The 18,653-nt window shown below is 42.1% G+C and overlaps 4 protein-coding genes across 5 annotated transcripts; 2 read left to right on the top strand and 2 right to left on the bottom strand.

Moving 5' to 3' along the window:
- Positions 1-264: 264 nt before the first annotated feature.
- LOC137788935 (delta-type opioid receptor-like) lies at positions 265-5,879 on the top strand. Its single transcript, XM_068582123.1, has 4 exons — positions 265-411; positions 799-1,042; positions 2,875-3,227; positions 3,583-5,879. The coding sequence occupies exons 2-4, from the start codon at positions 807-809 to the stop codon at positions 4,107-4,109; spliced, it is 1,116 nt and encodes a 371-aa protein (XP_068438224.1). The 5' UTR covers positions 265-411; positions 799-806; the 3' UTR covers positions 4,110-5,879.
- Positions 5,880-6,557: 678 nt separating this feature from the next.
- Positions 6,558-9,774, top strand: chmp5b (charged multivesicular body protein 5b). The gene is made up of 8 exons (XM_068582156.1): positions 6,558-6,726; positions 7,348-7,452; positions 7,932-7,978; positions 8,129-8,222; positions 8,315-8,386; positions 8,926-9,034; positions 9,199-9,314; positions 9,410-9,774. Exons 1-8 carry the CDS (start codon positions 6,658-6,660, stop codon positions 9,458-9,460), a joined length of 663 nt encoding a protein of 220 aa, XP_068438257.1. The 5' UTR covers positions 6,558-6,657; the 3' UTR covers positions 9,461-9,774.
- On the bottom strand, positions 9,623-13,293 carry fastkd3 (FAST kinase domains 3). Its single transcript, XM_068582155.1, has 7 exons — positions 13,238-13,293; positions 11,460-12,940; positions 11,114-11,199; positions 10,532-10,706; positions 10,374-10,443; positions 10,167-10,281; positions 9,623-10,025 (listed from the first exon to the last, which is right to left on the bottom strand). Exons 2-7 carry the CDS (start codon positions 12,922-12,924, stop codon positions 9,927-9,929), a joined length of 2,010 nt encoding a protein of 669 aa, XP_068438256.1. The 5' UTR covers positions 12,925-12,940; positions 13,238-13,293; the 3' UTR covers positions 9,623-9,926.
- Positions 13,294-15,089: 1,796 nt separating this feature from the next.
- myl12.1 (myosin, light chain 12, genome duplicate 1) lies at positions 15,090-18,048 on the bottom strand. Of its 2 annotated transcripts, none has more exons than XM_068581604.1 (4): positions 17,983-18,048; positions 16,440-16,645; positions 16,058-16,219; positions 15,090-15,651 (listed from the first exon to the last, which is right to left on the bottom strand). In XM_068581604.1, exons 2-4 carry the CDS (start codon positions 16,621-16,623, stop codon positions 15,479-15,481), a joined length of 519 nt encoding a protein of 172 aa, XP_068437705.1. In that variant the 5' UTR covers positions 16,624-16,645; positions 17,983-18,048; the 3' UTR covers positions 15,090-15,478. The 2 variants fall into 2 exon arrangements, with proteins under 2 accessions (XP_068437705.1, XP_068437706.1); XM_068581605.1 differs by having other exon boundaries at positions 16,440-16,641; positions 17,981-18,038.
- Positions 18,049-18,653: the final 605 nt, after the last annotated feature.

Here is an 18,653-nt window from a genome sequence, read left to right as displayed (position 1 = left end):
GTCTTGAATATGTTTTACTCCACTGTGGCATGAGATTGTAGGACGCTGTGCTGCAGGTTATTGTCATCTGGTAATTTGGGTGAAGGTTGGCTGTTATATATAAATGTGTGTGCGTTTGTGTGCGTGTGTGTGCGTCTGTGTTTGTGTGTGTGTGTGTGTGTGTGTGTGTGTGTGTGTGTGTGTGTGTGTGTGTGTGTGTGTTGTGGGTCGAGCCCGGGTGCGCGCCGCCTCTCCATCGGTGCGTGTGCACGAGTGTCCGCAAAGCCGCCGCTGCTCCTCTCCGGGCGCGCAGTGCCGTCCACAAACTTTGATGAGCTGTAACCTTCACCAAGGGAAACAAAACGGGCTCAATTATTATTATTTTCAAAAACATATTCTACAGGTTGCGTCCGCTGATTCGGGTCGATCAAGGTGAGTAACCTGCGCGCTTCAAATTACTCTGACGTGTTGACGTTTTTTTTTTTTTTTCTTTCGTGAAAGGATGAAGCTCCTGTGTGTTTATTTCCGACTGTTTTGCATAAACTACAAGTGGCTGGAGAACCAGAGTGAAGTTCGTGAGGCTTTCATGGGTTTGCAGTAACGTTGTGATGTTGTTTTTTTCTTCATTTGAATGTGTGTGTGTGTGTGTGTGTGTGTGTGTGTTTCACGTGCGTTTTTCTGTCTCAGTCGCATGATGTGTTACCTTATTATGTATTTACATTATTACTAACCGTCACATCCCTGATTGCCATGTAAATGTTGCTCCCATGTCGTCTTATCATTTCAGTATTATTACAAAGCTTTTTCTTCAACAAACAGGTGTCACAATGGAAATCTCTTCTGTTGAAATATTCAAAGAAGACAATAAGTGCCTGCTTGAAGACTGTCCGGTGAATTCTTCAGCCTGGATGTCCGGATACTCCGAGAGCCGCAACGTGACCCACGATGACAGCTGGGAGGCGGAAGGCATGTCTCCCATCATCCCCATCATCACTGCAGTCTACTCCGTGGTGTTCGTGGTGGGCTTGTTGGGCAACTGCCTCGTCATGTATGTGATCATCAGGTAAGGTCCTTTTCATAATACAAGAAGGCTGAATATCGAGACACACACTGTACGTGTATGTGGCAATATGATACGCATTCAATCTGAATTTAAAGATGTATCGTTGACTGGAAAGTTTCTGATGACAATTTTGACAAATGCACGGGAGCCTAAAGGTTTCTTTTTTAGAAACACAGAAAACAACAGAGGCCCTTATAGAAGAATGTGTTCCTCCACAGTCACTGTAAATGTTATTACTTGTGGAGAACTGGCACCAACCCTTGGGCTTTCACAGTGACCTCGAGGCCATCTGGTCTCTGTCATGGTTCCTTTTAGTGCCCTTGTGCTCAATAGAGGCAGGTCCTCTGGTCTAAAGCCCACTTACGCAGCTCATCCAAAGAGCTAGCATGTAATGAGCATGTTAAGTGTCTGAGACGGCGTCTAAATATATGTTAATGTTGCACTTACTAAAGCACAAGGGACCAGTCAGGTGTAGCAATTTGTCAACGAAATTGTTTGGATTAATGTTTTCATTTTTAATTTAGTGGCACCGAAGCGTTCCATGTATAATTGATTCTGCCCTTTTGTATTAATCTAACCTTCAACTTACAAAACATAACAACAATATTCTGTAAATGTCTCTGTCTGGTGGACATGATATGAGTCATAGTGGAAGCCAGTGGTGCTTTGTCAAGCTGATATCCTTCTTGCTCCTCATTGGCTCTTATTTATCGTGGGCGAGAGCCAACAAATCTCCCTTCCTATGTCGTGTGAAACGCAGCGGTGGCGTCCGCAATTACCTGAAATCAGATTGATTGCGACGCCCGTCGGTTGAAGCCGATTTTAGTGTAAACAGCATCTGAAATAATCTCCATCCAAACGCTAAAGGCACGAAGCGAACACAGGCCATACATTAGATGTCGAGCTATAAGCCATTAGTAGATCTGTCACGGCAGTGCAACCTTTATCTCTTTAAAGGGTTTGTGCTGTTAAAGCTGCTCAATGTGTTTTACATTAACAGTGAATCAATGTGCGGAAGGAGTCTCTTGGCGATCAACCCTTAGATATTCATCCCCCGCTCCGCAGACCCCCCTCAGATCTCTGGAGCACTTCAGCGTCTCTCAGCTCATTGTTTCGGTCGATTGACTCGCTCTCCCGGCTCTCATCTTTGTTGTTTCCAGTCACAGCTCAGATAAACAAAAAGAGGTCAGCAAGAGGTTAACAAGTTAGCAACGTTCGTGACTAGCTGGTGAACACATAGCGAAGGAACAGAGATATTCCACTCAGGACGAGGTGGAGACCAAAAGCAGAGCTAAAAGAGTCAATATCAGACGTTCAATCGTTACAAGAACCGAAACACAACTCCACATGAACGCTTGTGTTGCTCTGAGTTTGCTGGCGACTGTAATTTATCAATGTTTTGTTTACGACTTGTTGTAGAGTCCCCAAGTGGCCAACACAAAAATAAATAATAATGCATGTTTAAAAGAACAGTTTAACACTCTTTTGAAACAACAAAAGCTTCTTATTTATTCATCTTTTACTGATTAAGATCTAAATCTATCAGGCCTTGTCATATGGCTTTATCCAAGGATTTTATCCCATGTGATGACTTCATTTTTATATTTTTATGATAAACCAAAGATACATTCCCTCCCATGAGCCATGGCGACGTCGCCTCGGAAACCAAATCTGGAGAATCTTGTTTTTAATCTCATTTTGGGTTCAAGGAAGCAGTGTGAATTAATGCACAATGTTGACTCCTGATGAGCCAAGAACGAAGGCCTCTGCCTCTCGGTGGGCGGTCGGCTGGTCATCTCTCTCCTCCTCACCCTCACATGCACGTTCAACAGGTACACGAAGATGAAGACGGCCACCAACATTTACATTTTCAACCTAGCGCTGGCCGACGCCCTCGTCACCACCACGATGCCCTTCCAGAGCACGGACTACCTGTTGAACACCTGGCCCTTCGGCGAGGTGGTCTGCAAGGTCTTCATCGCCATCGACTACTACAACATGTTCACCAGCATCTTCACGCTCACCATGATGAGCGTGGATCGCTACGTGGCCGTGTGCCACCCGGTGAAGGCCCTGGACTTCCGCACGCCGATCAAAGCCAAGATGATCAACGTGTGCATCTGGATCCTGTCGTCAGCGGCGGGCATACCTGCTTTCATCCTGGGCGGCACGCAGTCCAAGAGCGGTGAGGAAAGAGCTTTCGTCATCCCTCAATAACGCCGAATGGACACGGGCGCTCACTTAAAGCCTGCGTTGATAATATTTTAAGAGCAGAAATATATTCTCTCATCTGTCAGCGCAGAGTTTTCCATTAGCTGCACGCTATGCATCATCCTGCCTGAATATAAATGGAAGAATGGAAAAGAAAAAGTAGAGTTTCGAGCAAAATGTTCCCTTTTGAGTGCAGATTAGCTGTTCTGTAGCGCTTGCTGAATTGATAGCAGAAAGGAACAAAGTGGAATTCTATTTACGATAAAGCACAAGTGCACTTTGTCTCTTAATTGACTTTTTCTCCCCTCCGCTCTCATTTGCTCCTGCAGACATAACCGAGTGTGCCTTGCAGTTCCCAGAGCCGTACGTCTACTGGGACACGGTGATGAAGGTGTGCGTGTTTGTCTTCGCCTTCGTCGTGCCCGTGCTCATCATCACCGTGTGCTACTCCCTCATGGTCCTGCGGCTGAAGAGCGTCCGAATGTTGTCCGGCTCCAGGGAGAAAGACCGCAACCTGCGGCGGATCACGCGGCTGGTGGTGGTCGTGGTGGCCGTGTTTGTGGTCTGCTGGACGCCCATACACATTTTCATCCTGGTCAAGGCGCTGGTGAGCATACCCGAAACCACCGCCATCATGGCCGCCTACTTCTTCTGCGTGGCTCTGGGCTACACTAACAGCAGCCTGAACCCGGTCCTGTACGCCTTTCTGGATGAGAACTTCAAACGCTGCTTCAAGGACTTCTGCCTCTCGGCCAAACTGAAGGGGGACAAGGTGTCGGGGAGCAGGAGGTTGCCCGGCGTGCGGGAGGCCGGCGTGACCCTCGGCCACCCAGACGGGACTAGAAAGCCGACATGACTAGCGGTGGAACTGTCTTCAATTTCTCACATTGGAAAAGAAGACTCGCATGACCTGGGCCTAACCCACGTCACGTCGGCAATGTAGAGCTGTCACTATTACGGAGTTTATTTCCATTACCACTTGTGTTTTAACCAGTGCCAACAGCTATTTTCAGAGATCTAAGGAACGGTCTACGTTATAAATAGTGTGACACTTTGAGTCATATTTTCCCTCAAGCAGATTGTGTGTTTACATGGAAGTGAAGGGAATTTGGTTGCAGACCAAAAGTTTGTCTTTAACCATTTCCTTTCCGAAAAACTTTACAACTGAACATTATTTACGTAGATTACAAGTATTCCCTTAGTGGAACGTTCCCAAAGCAAACCACGAGGTAACAAGAATATAATGCCAACATTTCTGAAGAGAATTATTAATTATTTAATGTGAAACAAACAAACAATTGTTACATGGTCGGCCCCTTCACGCAGTTCCTGTTAAATCAGTTGTTTTTACGCCTTTCTCAAATTCTATGTATTCCTGTAAGTGGAAAATTGAATTTGCAGAACTATAAATGGTTCTTCTTGTGGCTCTGAAGAACCATTTTCGGCGCAGACGGCACTTATTTTTCTGTATGTTTCTATCGCCAAACGTGCCTTTAACAGTCCAGGATAACGGATGTGTGTAGCAGCGGGAAATGGTTTCAGTGAGGATCAGTAAGGGTCAAACAGCAACTGTGTTTTTGTTTATACAGTTAACATGTTAGTCGTATACCTGCATGAGTCGCTGACATCACATGTTTGAATCCTTTTCATTTCTGTTTGAAGGTGAGCGTTTAAATTGTGCTGATGGACTACAACGTGAGAGAACTGACCCATGGTCGACTTTGAAGTCTCTGGGAGATAAACAACAAAAAAACTAAACTAAATCGCTGCATCAAAGCTTAAAGTTTATTGATGAGAAAAGTTTAAAAATCCTGGACTTGAATGTGCTTTTAAAATTTGACAGAGGGCTCTCGAACGGCTTTGACTCTGGAGTTGTGTCCAGACCGATAAGTTGTTCAACTTATGCGATATAATTCCATCACATGTGCTTTGTCTGGCTTTCTACTATGATCACATAGTTATATTGAAGCACTCTGTTGTTGTAGGGAAATGTTGTCATTAGTGCAATCTGAAAACATGAATAGCTGTTTAAACGAGTTGGTTAAATACCGTTTGTTCTATCAACTGTACAATATGATAGTATATGTTATTTTGTATAGATAACGAAAAAAAAACTTTGCACAGACATTGTTGAAATATACTGTATTTGTAGCATGTCAATGATCATTGCTATGACAGTTTAAAGCAACATCAGCAGCCAGTACTTGATGGACTGTGCTGTTATTATGAATGTACTCCAAATAGATTCTATATTATACAAACGTATGATCACTTATGGTATGAACTCATGTCACATTAGAGGTTAGCTACGCAATTAATGAAGAAAATCCATTTTCAGAGACATTCTGTTTCTCTCTCATGTCCCTAAACCGGAGTTTTGTGGGTTTAGGGAAACTTTTTTTGTTAACAAATCTCTATGTAAACTGACATGAAAATAGATAAAAGTGCAGAAGTTCTGTTATTTGACAACAAAATAAGAGACATTATTCTACGAAACTTCACTGTGACCAAGGCATCATTGTTTTATCTTCAGTCTCTGTGCTTGGCGTTTAAATCTGCTGCTGCTGCTGTATATTGGCTTTGACTGCTGTCAACTGAACAGCTGACGTGTTTCTCAAAACTGTGCTTGAAGCGATAAATATTAAAGCAAGTTTAACAAACAATGACTCTCTTCTCTTGCAATGACAACTCATCTTGTTGTCAGTTTTGATTTGTAATTTCTCTGTAATATTTGACTGTGACACTCTCCTTTAGATGCTGCCAGTAGCATCTTTCTATATGCTTGCACTGCAACATTACTTTTAATATGTTGTTGTGAAATGAAACGCTGTCTCTCACAGTGGCTTATTTAAATCACACTTTGAATGAGGAGGAGCAGTTTTATTTTGAGGAGCTCAGGAGTCTTCTGCAGGTGATTATATTTACTCACAAGGGTTTTACTGTAAGCCAGCTGCTCCCTCCAGAGGACACAGCATGTCATTACTGATCAATGTGAATCAAACATATGAATTGATTTAGGAAAAATGCTATGGACATTGAACTCCTACCCTTGTCACGTTTATTTTTTGAATGTTTAGATGTGTTTCGACATATTATGAAAAATAACAATGAACTGATACGTTGTTTTTTCTTCATAAAAATATAATATGGTAATATGAATGAACACCAACACAACACATACACTTTAAATAATAAAATTTAAACAGGAAATTAAGACTAAAGTAACAAACAGAGCTGTCTGGAGGGCACGGCCCAGCGACCAAATATCACGTGACTCCTCTGACGTCACTCGCGGTCTCTTCCGGGTGTTTTCGCCTCAGAAGGTTCGGTGAACGGTGTCAGCAAGCTAGGAGCTTCCTTTACGAGTAAACAACAACAAAAAACGCCTCAATTTTCAGCCAAAAATGAACCGAATATTTGGAAGAGGGGGCCCCAAGGCTCCTCCGCCAAACCTGACAGACTGCATCGGAAAAGTGAGTTCAATCCCGGTTCAACTTTTTGGACGCTGTCTCGAACAAAGTAAACAAAGATGGACCCCTTCTCGGCTGGGTTAGCTCACTTTTATGAGCAGGAAACCATATTTAGACGCTAAGGCTGTCATATTCAACGAGCCCAATGCTCATTAGCTGTAGCATTATTGACAGCAGACAGGGCGTGTTTACCTAACGTTGATATCGTGTGTCGACAAACAAAAGGTATTTAAACAACACAATGTGTTTCCTGTGTTTGTCTGCTCACGCCATGACTCAGCATTATTTAGTTTTGAGCAAGTATTTGAGCCTTTAAACTGGTAAACAGCAGGAAACGTGTCGCTCTCTCGGAGGAATGTCTGACAAATAACCAGTTATTCTGGTTATTTGTCAGGGAACAACTATTATTAGACAACTGGGGTGGGGGAAGAACCGGATGATGTGTTATTGCTCTTGATTAGGCCTAATTTACCCAACTATGTGTGGATGCCTAAAGAAAACGTTTTCCATGCAATTAATCCTTTCTTTGAATTTGCTTTATTTTATTTGAAAGGGCCCTTTTATTAAGAGGAATCCACTGATAATGACGAGAGGCTGATGTCCTTTTCTCTGTTTTACTTGAAGGTTGATTCTCGCACGGAGTCCATAGACAAAAAGATTTCCAAACTAGATGTTGAACTGGTGAAATACAAGGACCAGATGAAGAAGATGAGAGACGGGCCCTCGAAGGTGAGATTCAGTGTCCGATGCTGCTGTTAAACCAAAAAGAGAAATGGCTCTTCTCTTGAACCCTTTAGGCTGCTGACTAGGACCAAAAGACACTCAACAGCACAAAGGAAGTGTTTTTAAACTCTTTTCTTAAAGTTTTCATTTAATTATAACATACACACATATGCTGCAACAAGCAGAGCTCGAAACATGGGTGTAGGTGGGCTGAGAAAAAACTTAAACAAATGAATGAGTTCCCCCTTCTTTTACTTCAATGGTGTAAAATGCTGTAGTTTAGCTGAAGATCACTAAGTTACATATAACAGGATGCCTTCAATATCTTGATTTGATACTGTATCCAAAACCTCACTGCAAAACATATTTTATTTAATAAAATAAATTCTCAAACGTTGACATCTGTCAAATATTTAGAATATGTCTCATGTTGATAATCAGTTAGTATCATTCAAGTATTTCTAATTATTGTTTTCATTCACCAGAACATGGTCAAGCAGAAAGCTCTAAGAGTTCTGAAGCAGAAGCGTATGTAAGTACTTCTATTTACTAAAAATGGTGTTTATAATATTAAACATCAAATTATCTATGAAAGCATTGCATGTTTATCTTATCAACCACAGCTATTACACATCCCATCTGCTGTGTGAGTCTAACTTTATGTCATCATCAAATCTTCCAGGTATGAGGGCCAGAGAAGTAACCTCATGGACCAGTCGTTCAACATGGAACAAGCAAACTACACAATCCAGTCTCTTAAAGACACTAAAACCACAGTAAGACAGTCAATTATCGACCAGATGATATTTTCACCCCACTGGAAAGATAACTTAAGAAAATGGGTCTTTCTGCTTTTTCCTTTTTTTAGGTTGATGCCATGAAAATCGGCGCCAAAGAGATGAAGAAAGCGTACAAGAATGTCAAGATTGATAAGATTGAGGTATTTGTTTTGTGAATACAAATTTAACAACCAAGAGGCTTGATCTCAGCGGACGAGATGGTGTCACAATAATAATAATAATAATGCATGTTATAGTGGACTAGAAGTAATGAGGGGCAAAACGCATTTTAGCGAGCTCAAAGAAAGGCTCCATTAAAAATAAAAAAATCTTATCTGTTTAAGTTCATGCTATATTTAAAATGTTTGCCAGTTGACTTTGCTGTAACGGAGCTATACAGTCGGATGGAGTCTGGTGACTTTGGCCAGAGCATATTTGGATATAGTGGCTGTCTTGAGGCAAGATTAAGTGGTGAAAATATTCTAAGTATAGCTTAAACTATTCCTTTAGGTTGGCCTTCGTTTAGGTGGTGACAATACATTTTACTGCCCTGTCCACAGCCGTGCACACAAGCCCTACTTTTAAACATCCAAACTATACTTTTAACCTTGTGTGGGGCATTCAGCACAATACAAGTCTTTGTTTTGGAGCCAAAAGATGAAGCGCAAACTCTGAACTCTTGTGTTCTTTTAATATTCAGGATCTTCAAGATGAGCTCGGGGACATGATGGAGGATGCCAACGACATCCAGGAAGCGCTGGGAAGAAGCTACGGCACACCTGAAATTGATGACGACGACTTGGAGGCCGGTCCGTAAAATACTTCGAGGATTTTTACTTTCACCATAATTAACCAGTTATTGAGAATTGCCCTTAAATAATGTGTTGTCATTGAAACCCTTGTTTCATACAAGGTGATGGCACTTATTATGGCCGCCATTTTCCTCCATCCTTAACCGTTTCTGCGTCCACAGAGCTGGATGCTCTGGGAGACGAGCTCCTAATGGATGACGACAGCTCCTACCTGGACGAGGCTGCAACAGCTCCTTCCATCCCAGAGGGCATGCCCGGCGACAAGTCGGTCAACAGGGTACTGAACAGTTTAACGTTTTTCACAAGTCTTCTGGGAAGTTTACAGAGCTTTTTTCATGAACGGTCATTCTTCTTCTTCTTTTTTTGTTTCAGGATGGCGTCCTGGTGGACGAGTTTGGCCTTCCTCAAATTCCTGCTTCGTAAAAGTCCAACCAGAGCAATAATGCGAGGTTTACATGTATCATAGGATTTTTGTATTTATCCAACTGACACTCCCAGCCTTATAGTGCAGAATTTTAAAAAAAACCAAAGCATCTTCTGTCTAAGGAATAATGAACTGCATTTTAAAATCAGGTATCTTTAATTAAAAGTTGATTTCTACTCTATTAGTGAGCTCATATCTCATGTATCTGTGGTGATTGTGTGATTTGGGATTCTCTTAACTTTGTACAGTTTCGGCAGCATTTTGTTTGCCAAGAACAAAATAAATTATATTTTTCAACTGATACATCGAAGTCATGCAAAAGTAATTTATACAAAATAAACTTTATTGCCAAGTAAGTATAAATACATAACTTAAAAAAGGCACTATTTATTATTTACACTTGAAAAAAAAAAAAAAATCTTTCTTGAAACAAGTTGGGGCTCAACGACAGTAACTCAGTGTGCATCACCAGCTCAGCCTGAAAGTGTGAGGGAAGATTCTTTGGTGTAGATATTCCACCACACAGGTCTTGTTTCGCAGTGTTTCAAATTCATAGAAAGGAATCTAGTAAAAAAAAAAGAAGTTTTTTTTAGTAATTTCATGAAAAGTTAAGAGAACTAAATGGGTAATGCCGATGGAAATGCCTAAAGAACAGATTGATGACTCAGTAAATCACCAAAGCGAAGATGGGGGGCGGGGTCTCACCTGAACAACTTCATATCCCAGAAGCGTCAGATGTCGCTGCTTGATGGCCTCTTTTCCAAGTAGCTGCCTCATGTTTGTAGTGAACCTCTTCTGTCCGTCAATACAAAGCGCAATCCTGCAACACACAATGTGTTAAACCCTGTTTTTAAAAATCACTTCAGCTTCGACAGATGAACTCCAGAAGAGTTTTTACATAAAACACTTTACCTTTTGTATACATCATCAACATGACTGGCAGGCAGCACATATCCGTCTTCATCAACTTTTATCTCCACATCTACAAGAACAAAAAATAGTTGTTGGGCGTTAAACCCCTTTAGGTCGACTACAGTAAACATTTAGGAGATAAGCAGCTGTTACGTTACCGAGTGTGTAGCAGTATGGCGTCAGAACTTTGGATCCAAAGTATTTACGATCCCCGAGCAAATCCACCAGTCCATTTTTCACAGAGTAGTACAGATGTCCGTCCACGGGCGTCTCCAGAGTCTGTCCAGTCAGGAGGAAGGACTTGATGCGGTACTTGGGAGGGAGCTTGAAACCCTGAGGAGACAACGGAAGGAACACAAATACGTTCATACTGTCGATTACATTCTTGCTTTACAACTTAACAAACCCTATAATGTCATTTTAATTGAAAGTTGTTGTTTTTTCTGATTTCTCTTGAGCAATCAATAAAACAACATATTTCCATGAAAGCTGCAGTGACGTAAACGATCCATTTGGTTTTGGCCTTCAGAATAAAAGCGCACCAAACCACACAGTAGACACGCTTTAAGATGCAAAGTCTGTTTTGTGTTTGTCAACAGTCACTATGAGAAAAGTAGGAAGTCACCAGTACAGGATCTATAATGCACTGAACCTCACAAGGATGGCATGTTGTAAGAAGGTGTGTAGTCAGGTTTGAGGCTCTATAACATATTCGACTGTTGACAGTTTACATATTTTACCTGATAAGAAGGACACTCCAACTTCAAAGTCATGTAGAGCTGGGTTAGCTGTGCCAGGACGATCCGGTCCATTCCTGTGCCCTGCTCTGGAAGACAGGGAGGTTTAGTCTATAGTGTCTCTATAGCCTATTTTTACAAATGCGTCTCAAGAGGAAAAGCTTCTCCCATGCAATAGATGTGTGTATAGTATGAACCAACATGTTTATATTACAGTACAAACAATCCGGATTACCAACTTGTCGATACATTGCAGAAGGATAACCGCACAAGACAAACGCAACAATGTCATTATTAGTATTCTTCTTAATGTTTGAACACATTGCAGGTGTCTCACGGGATGTTTCACCTTGTAGTTGCTGTAGGAAGTAACTGCTGAATACTTTGGAGACAAAGTTAACGGGGAACCGCTCCACCAGGGTGCAGGCGTGCAGGAGGTTGAGCAGCGTCCGGGGCTGGAAGTGTGAGAAGCGTGCACGCAGGATGGTCTCGACTTTCCTGAACACCTCGCCGGCATTGGGAGGAAGGTAGCCGAGCTTTCCGAAAGCCGCGATCTGCCTGGCCACCTGGCTGGTGCTGTAGTCGTCTGCTCGGTACACAAAGCTCTCCGCGACGGCATCGAACACAGTCGGGGACAGGATGTTCCTCCGGCCAAAGAACTGAATCACCTTGGTCACCGTCTCTGGGTGCGAGGTGAAGGTCATCGTGGGCACGTACCTCTCCATGGCCTCAACAAAGTAATGATCGCTGTGACCAAAGTGCATCAAGGCCCTGAGCACGACGGCGAGTTCCTCGTCGGTGAAGTGAGGCACATGCCGCACAGCCTGTTTACACAGACTGATCACAAGCGGCATGGCCTGCGTCTGGTTCAGGGTCACGAGGGCGCCGAGCAGCCCGCTGACAGCGGGAGGATCCATGCGGGAGGCGACTGTCACGGCGTGGGAGTGCATGGCGTTCAGCAGGTCCCGGTGTTTCCCATCTTGACCCACGACATCTTGCAGAAACCTATAGGCGGCAGTGAGATCCTCGAGGCTCCACTGGGACGACGGCGGCTGCTTCTTGATTTGCTCCATCGCCTGCTCCAGCATCACACAGCCAGGACCCCCCACCGCCAGCATCGCCCGGCCCAGAGTGCACAGCTGCCCTACACTCATCTGCCCTCTGTCCAGCCTCTCCTGGCTCTCGGACACCAGCCGCACCATCAGCGTGCTCCAGGGATCCAAGAGGAGGCGGGTGCAAGCCAGCAGAGCCGATACCACTCCGGCATCCGTCAGGCGCACAGAGTCCTCCTCCAGCTGGAAGCACAGAGCTCTGATGGTGTCGTTCTCCAGCACCGTGGGATCCTTCAGGGATCCACTCTCGTGCTCCAGGTCGGCCACGCGGTGCAGAGCCTCTGCAGCCATGGTGTCAGACATGATCTCCGCTGTGCGCAGCAGCGTGAAGACCTGCCGGGACGAGGAGCAGCCCCTCAGGCGATTCTTGAAAGCCTCCTCCTCTGCAGCCGTGGGCCGGTGCAGCTGGGTCAGACGGAGCCGAGGTCCTGAATCCCTGTGGAGCCCCACAGCGCTGCAAGCGACAAACAGGGGCTCCCTTACAATGGTGCTCAGAGTTCTCCTCCCGCAGTCCAAGTGGACTTTCTTGCAGCCCCGACTCCGGATGCAGCCGCCAGCTGAGGTGTGCAGGCAGGTTGCACACGTATGACCGTCCCCGTTGACCCCCAGGAGCCTGGCGGCGCGGACGGGTCCGACAGGACGGTAGCGCTGGATCCCAAACTGCCTGAACAGCTGACATCTCTGCATCAGATTCAGAGCCATGCCTCTTCAGACCCAGCTGAAACAATGACAAACACTTACTTTTAAAACAAGAACACTCTGACAACTCACGTGTTTCCACAATGTTAACTGACTAAATATGAGATCACCATCAGTGTTGCGAGCAATGAGAGCAACTCCCACGTGACTCTTCCGTTAACTAACCAACCTTGAGGCTGCTGTGAGGTAACGTGAGCTACTCATCCGCGAGCTTCCTGGCACGCGCTGATCTGATTAGTTTGATAAATGGCTGCCACCTGGACCCGTAGTGAAGAATAAACACCAATATAAAAGATTAAAGTGTTAAAATTCACACCTTGACATACTCGACAGCAGCAGCATAGGGACACAGGAACCGGGTGCACAGGAACCGTGGACAGCGAAGACGTTTCCCGTCACGTGGTTGCGTAAGGTTCATGAGGCGTTCAGGGCGCCTCGTTATGCGTTTGTTTTAAAAGTATGTCATTGGATTCTAACTATATCTAGTAGTTCCTGAGATTTTGGTCGGAACTAAACTTGACTACGACAAAAGAAAAAAAAATACTGAAAAATTTAGAAGCCATGTGGGAGATTCTTGATTCTTAATAACTTTGGCTGTACCCATATTGTGACCTGATACAAATCTTTACCGATAGCAATAGAAAGCAGCACCATTCAGCTATGTGTTTTTATATTTAGACAACAGCAGGAGACATAACCCACTAAATAACTGCACATTCTCACTTATTAGGTTTCCACTTGTTCAAATGGCCTATAAATTGTCATAAAATATGATAATATGGGATAGCAAAAATATAATTATAATACAATAGGTTTCCAAACTATATTATGTCTTGCTTATTGTATGTACATAAGTACGAAGAGCGAAGTGAACCAGCGTCAAATTCCATGTATGTGCAAATTTACATGGCCATTAAAGCTGATTCTGATCTTTTTTATGACGTACTCTACTCATACTTATAATTACTTTTTCCATGACATTTTTACAGTAAACTATACTATGATTTCTATGAAATTCTATGACTCCATATACTGATAGTATTATATAATTAATATATTTAAATTGCACTGTACTATGAATTTTGTATTAGTTTTTTGAATGACACTTCACTACAGCTTCTTTTGGCATTTGGTTTCTCCAAAATCTATTTAGTAATATAATCATATAAAAAAACAATTATACGACAGTATATCAAGAAGGTCACAGTAGAGCGTGTAATTAAATTAGTTAGTTTACCACACATATATATCTTTTAAATCTCGCAAAAAGTCTTGGTAAAATGTCATTGTATAGTAGGTCACAATAGTATATTTGATCCCAGATGAAAATGTCCTCCAAGTCATTGTAGAGTGTAAGATCTCTACTCTGCTACTGTGTCAAACCCTTTGAAAAGAGTTCGTCAGACGAGGAATGACAACTTGGAAATACTTAACTGGTGGAACTTGAGTGTCAAAGAAAATTCACTCAATGACAGAAATCTAAATTTGAAAGATAGAAACTACAATCTAATTCATCACAGCATTAGTCTTTGAGATAAAGATGGCAATTCATCAGTTCAATGAAGTGCATGGAAAAGATCCTTAGTTTTACGTTTGCACTTCTCCTGTGCAGCCCTCAACTATATGCTTCCTCCCTAAAATAGAACTCATCAGAACTTTAGATGTCCCTGGCCTAGTAGATTAGTTTACAATTGGAAAATTTTAATCTCTGGATTTAAGAGCCTTCAGCAGAGATGCATGCTTTCCAATAAAGTTTGACATTAGAAGTGTACATTTTGAGCACATGTAGATACTGCTGCCACCAAATCAATAGAAACCTGACAATCATAGATGGGCTCAATTGTATCATGCATCTCTAATAGCTCAGAGTCCTCACTGCTCTGTTAAATAACAAATACAAAAAGTAATGAGAAACACTCACAAATATATGCAGGTGTTCATGCTATTTGGACAGCGCTTTTTTGAATCGAGTCACAAAAATCCACCTCATGTTTTTTTTTTGGTAAATCTTGTACTCATTTGCCCTCATAGAAAGAATTCAGCCAGCTAGTTGGCACACGTTAAATACATTTAGCGAGGAGGGAGTTGCCTGATCAAGTCTCAACAAGCACCCAAGGAAGGAAAAACTGTGCATGAGCACCAAAAATAAAGACAGAATAATGCACCACTTATTTCAGTTGTCATTTATGTAAGGGAGAAAGTCAGCAAAATACAACTTGATAGATGGCTTTATTTAAAAAGTTTATATTATAAAATGTAAAAATTGAGCTAAACCTGATCACATGAATTGCAAAGACTTATCCCTTAGATCTTCCAAGGTTCTGCCACTTCACAGGACAGGAAAAACATTTTACAATCCATTTCAAATAATTTCTCTTCTCATTAGAGCTGTGTACATTTGGCAATAATGGAAGTTCACAACAAACAAGAGTGGATAGTTATTGCTTTGGTTGCCTTTTAAAATGGGGTTCGTACTGGAAAGTTGAGACATGCAGCACCGAGATCTTGCTGACGGAAGTGGAGAAGAGGGTGGAAAGATTTACGCTGGTACGGCTCTTTAATCGTCCTTATCCTTGGCACCGTGCTTTAGGATGCGTGTGAACTCCACGTAGTTGAAGTTTGCCTTTTTGTCGATGGGGGCCTCTCTGAAGAGCTCGTCCACCTCCTCATCTGTAAACCGGTCACCCATTGTTGTGAGCAGCTCTCTGAGATAATCCTCCTGGATGGAACCTGTGCGGAAAAACAACCAAATCAGATAGTGTAAAGACTGTAAAAAAAAAATTAAAAAAAATAAATCAAAAGCATCTCAAAGAATTTGAATTGGCTTGCAATGATATTACTACATTTTTCAGAAGAAAATTGTCTTCACAAAGTTGGATTGTTTTAGGCAACAAAACTTAATTTGTTAACACTTTTTCAAACCGCTGCTATTTAAAGTGTTTTGTATAAGGAGTGGAAGGAATAGAATTGACAATTTTTTTTGAATAAAATTTTATTTAATGGCTTTTTTAAAAGCCACTTTCCTCCTTAAGATGCATGTTATTCATGTAACAACTGAGGGGAAAGCGGCCATAGCAAGGAAGCAAAGTTGTAATGTTTTGAGAAACGGAAAGATATTACAACGGTCTGGACTTACCTGTACCCTCCTCATCGAAACACGCGAATGCATTTCTGATCACATCCTCAGGGTCTGTGCCATTGAGCTTCTCCCCAAACATGGTGAGAAACATGGTGAAGTTGATGGGTCCAGGAGCTTCCATCATCATAGCCTCCAGGTAGTCCTCAGTTGGATTTTTGCCTGTAGAAAGACCGAGTTAAGATGTACTTAGTCTCAAGGGTTTCAACTACAGAAGTTGTTTCAGTACAAATGACATGAACAGTCAGCTGATGATTAAAATGTTTGCTTGTAGAACTAGTTTTAAAAGCAGTGTAGGTGCACACCCACACAAGTAAACTTGCAGACGTGTTGGTTGAGCTAACTCTGAAGTAACAACTGACTCAGAGACTCTCCTACTCACCAAGTGAGGCCAGCATGTCGTGAAGATCCTCTTTGTCCACGAACCCATCGCGGTTCTGGTCAATCATGTTGAAGGCCTCCTTGAACTCCTGAATCTGAGACTGGTCAAACATGGCGAAGACATTGGAAGTTGCGCGCTGAGGGCGCTTCTTCGTGGTCTTTCCCTTTGCTCTTTTGCTAGACATTTTGACCTGTTTTTTTTTTTACCTGTGGAAATAAATATACGTTTAAGTATACATGTTCGATTATACATCCTGCAGCTAGACATTAGAACAGCCAGAGGACAGTCATCAAATGACAAAAAAAGACAGCACTACTAATAAGAATGCAAAAAGATGACACATAGGGAGACAATCTCATGAAAGGTTATGTGGATCATGTCGTTGCTTGAAATAAGAGCTTGTCATTCATGCCCACAACTCTATGGAAGGGTATTTTAATTCTCTGGCAGCAATTCCCTAGTGTGGTGTCCCTCACAGAGCTATAAATGGAAATGTTCCCTGGCTTTCTAGGTTGATCAGATCGCCGGCTTTACTGAAGGCAAGAGAATTAGCGATGTGAGAACAGATGCCCATATCAGGCAACGTCTTGAATGAAGACTCCTTTGTTCACATGACAGATGTGAATATTTTTGCAGCTGGAGGTGTTGATGAAAAACGATCTCAGCCGCCTTGGACAGCAAGTTCCTTGTGGAGCTTTGCACTGACATAATAAATAAGGTGACATGGTCAGATATCATCTATGAGATGAACGTTTTAATGCTCTGAGTTAGGGCTGGAGTTAATCAATCAGTGTATAAACGTACATGTTCCCAATGAATCACTCAAATTGCTTCTTTTAGGGGGGCGAGGGGCGTGGAAACTCCTCAAATATGCTTTTTATTAGGAAATAAAAAGCAGCAAATGATAAAATCGGACACGCAGACAACAATTGTGCAATACTGTAATTTTAGCTTTGAAATAAGTGATGTCTTTACAATTACACAAGTTTAAAACGCCGTCAATATAAGTTCACAGAAGTGTTACTATAAAAAGTTAGTTACACTCTGGTGACGTTTACTTTGTTAGTGATGCGCACTTTACAAAACGTATCGCGCAAACTAATAATTCACAACCAAAAACACAATCATCCTCGTGCTAATTTGTTTTAATAACCGATTTTATGACAACTGTTCTTTCACAAGTACGTAGACAGCTGCGGCCTAGCTTGAGCCATGATGTGAACGTTAGCTCCCTACAAACACCAGCCAGCCGTGGACGTGACCCACGTTTACGAGGAAAAGTTATATTTTATTAAGATAATTAACTTTACAAGTCCAGCAAACCAATGTATTGCAACTGATTTAGTTTTTGCTATCGAGTAATCAGCCTCGAAGCTAACAGCCAGCCGTGTTTTCAGTGCAATCAATCGCCACAAAACCATATTCAGACATACTACAACCCTTTACAATTACCACAAGCTGTTTGATACACTGATAGAAACACATTTATAATGTAGCTGAAGTTAGTGAGGTAGAGAAATAAAGTCAAAACAGACAGTCTTACCTGACAACTACAAAACACAGTTAGCCCGAAGCTGCTCTTTTCTCAACCACCGCCCTTCACTTCCTGATAATCATGTTGGGTTCCGTACAGGATATTCGGAACAAACCAACTGAGAAGAATAGGGGAGTTCATCAAGGACGAAACTATTATTACTCTCTTGAAACCCAAGTAATACGTTGTTTTGATCTAAATACTACAGTTACAAATGTATATTTACGGAACTTCAGTCCAAAGCAGATTCTAACATTTTATGATTAAGCGTATTAAGAAAAACCAATTCAGATTTCCACCCCCAAGGAGGTAAATGTAACTTCCACAAATACTGCCTGGCCTGCGTTGACATTCCTGGATATGCCCTTTTAAGGGAAGAAAGACACATCGTCCTTTGTGCAATTAAGGCAAGGGAGAACTGAAATGATCCCCATGGGAAAAAATGGGCGTTACTATAAATATGGAAAACCTATTCTTTATTTTATGATGTTATGATATGATCATTATTACTGTTCAAATACAACTAGTAGTTAATATATTCCCCATAGATCCGATTCAAAGTTTCTTATAATTATATGTATTTCAGCTGGGTGCTATTTATGGTATTTTGAATCATGTGGTAGTTGTCAGTTTGTTTATGTTGTTTGTATTATATTTATTATATTATGTATATTTACATG

Source organism: Clinocottus analis, unplaced genomic scaffold (genome assembly GCF_023055335.1).
Source record: "Clinocottus analis isolate CAN_PGR_092001 unplaced genomic scaffold, fCliAna1.0.p SCAF_18, whole genome shotgun sequence".
Classification (NCBI taxonomy): domain Eukaryota; kingdom Metazoa; phylum Chordata; class Actinopteri; order Perciformes; family Cottidae; genus Clinocottus; species Clinocottus analis.
This window is presented reverse-complemented; position numbering and strand designations above follow the sequence as displayed.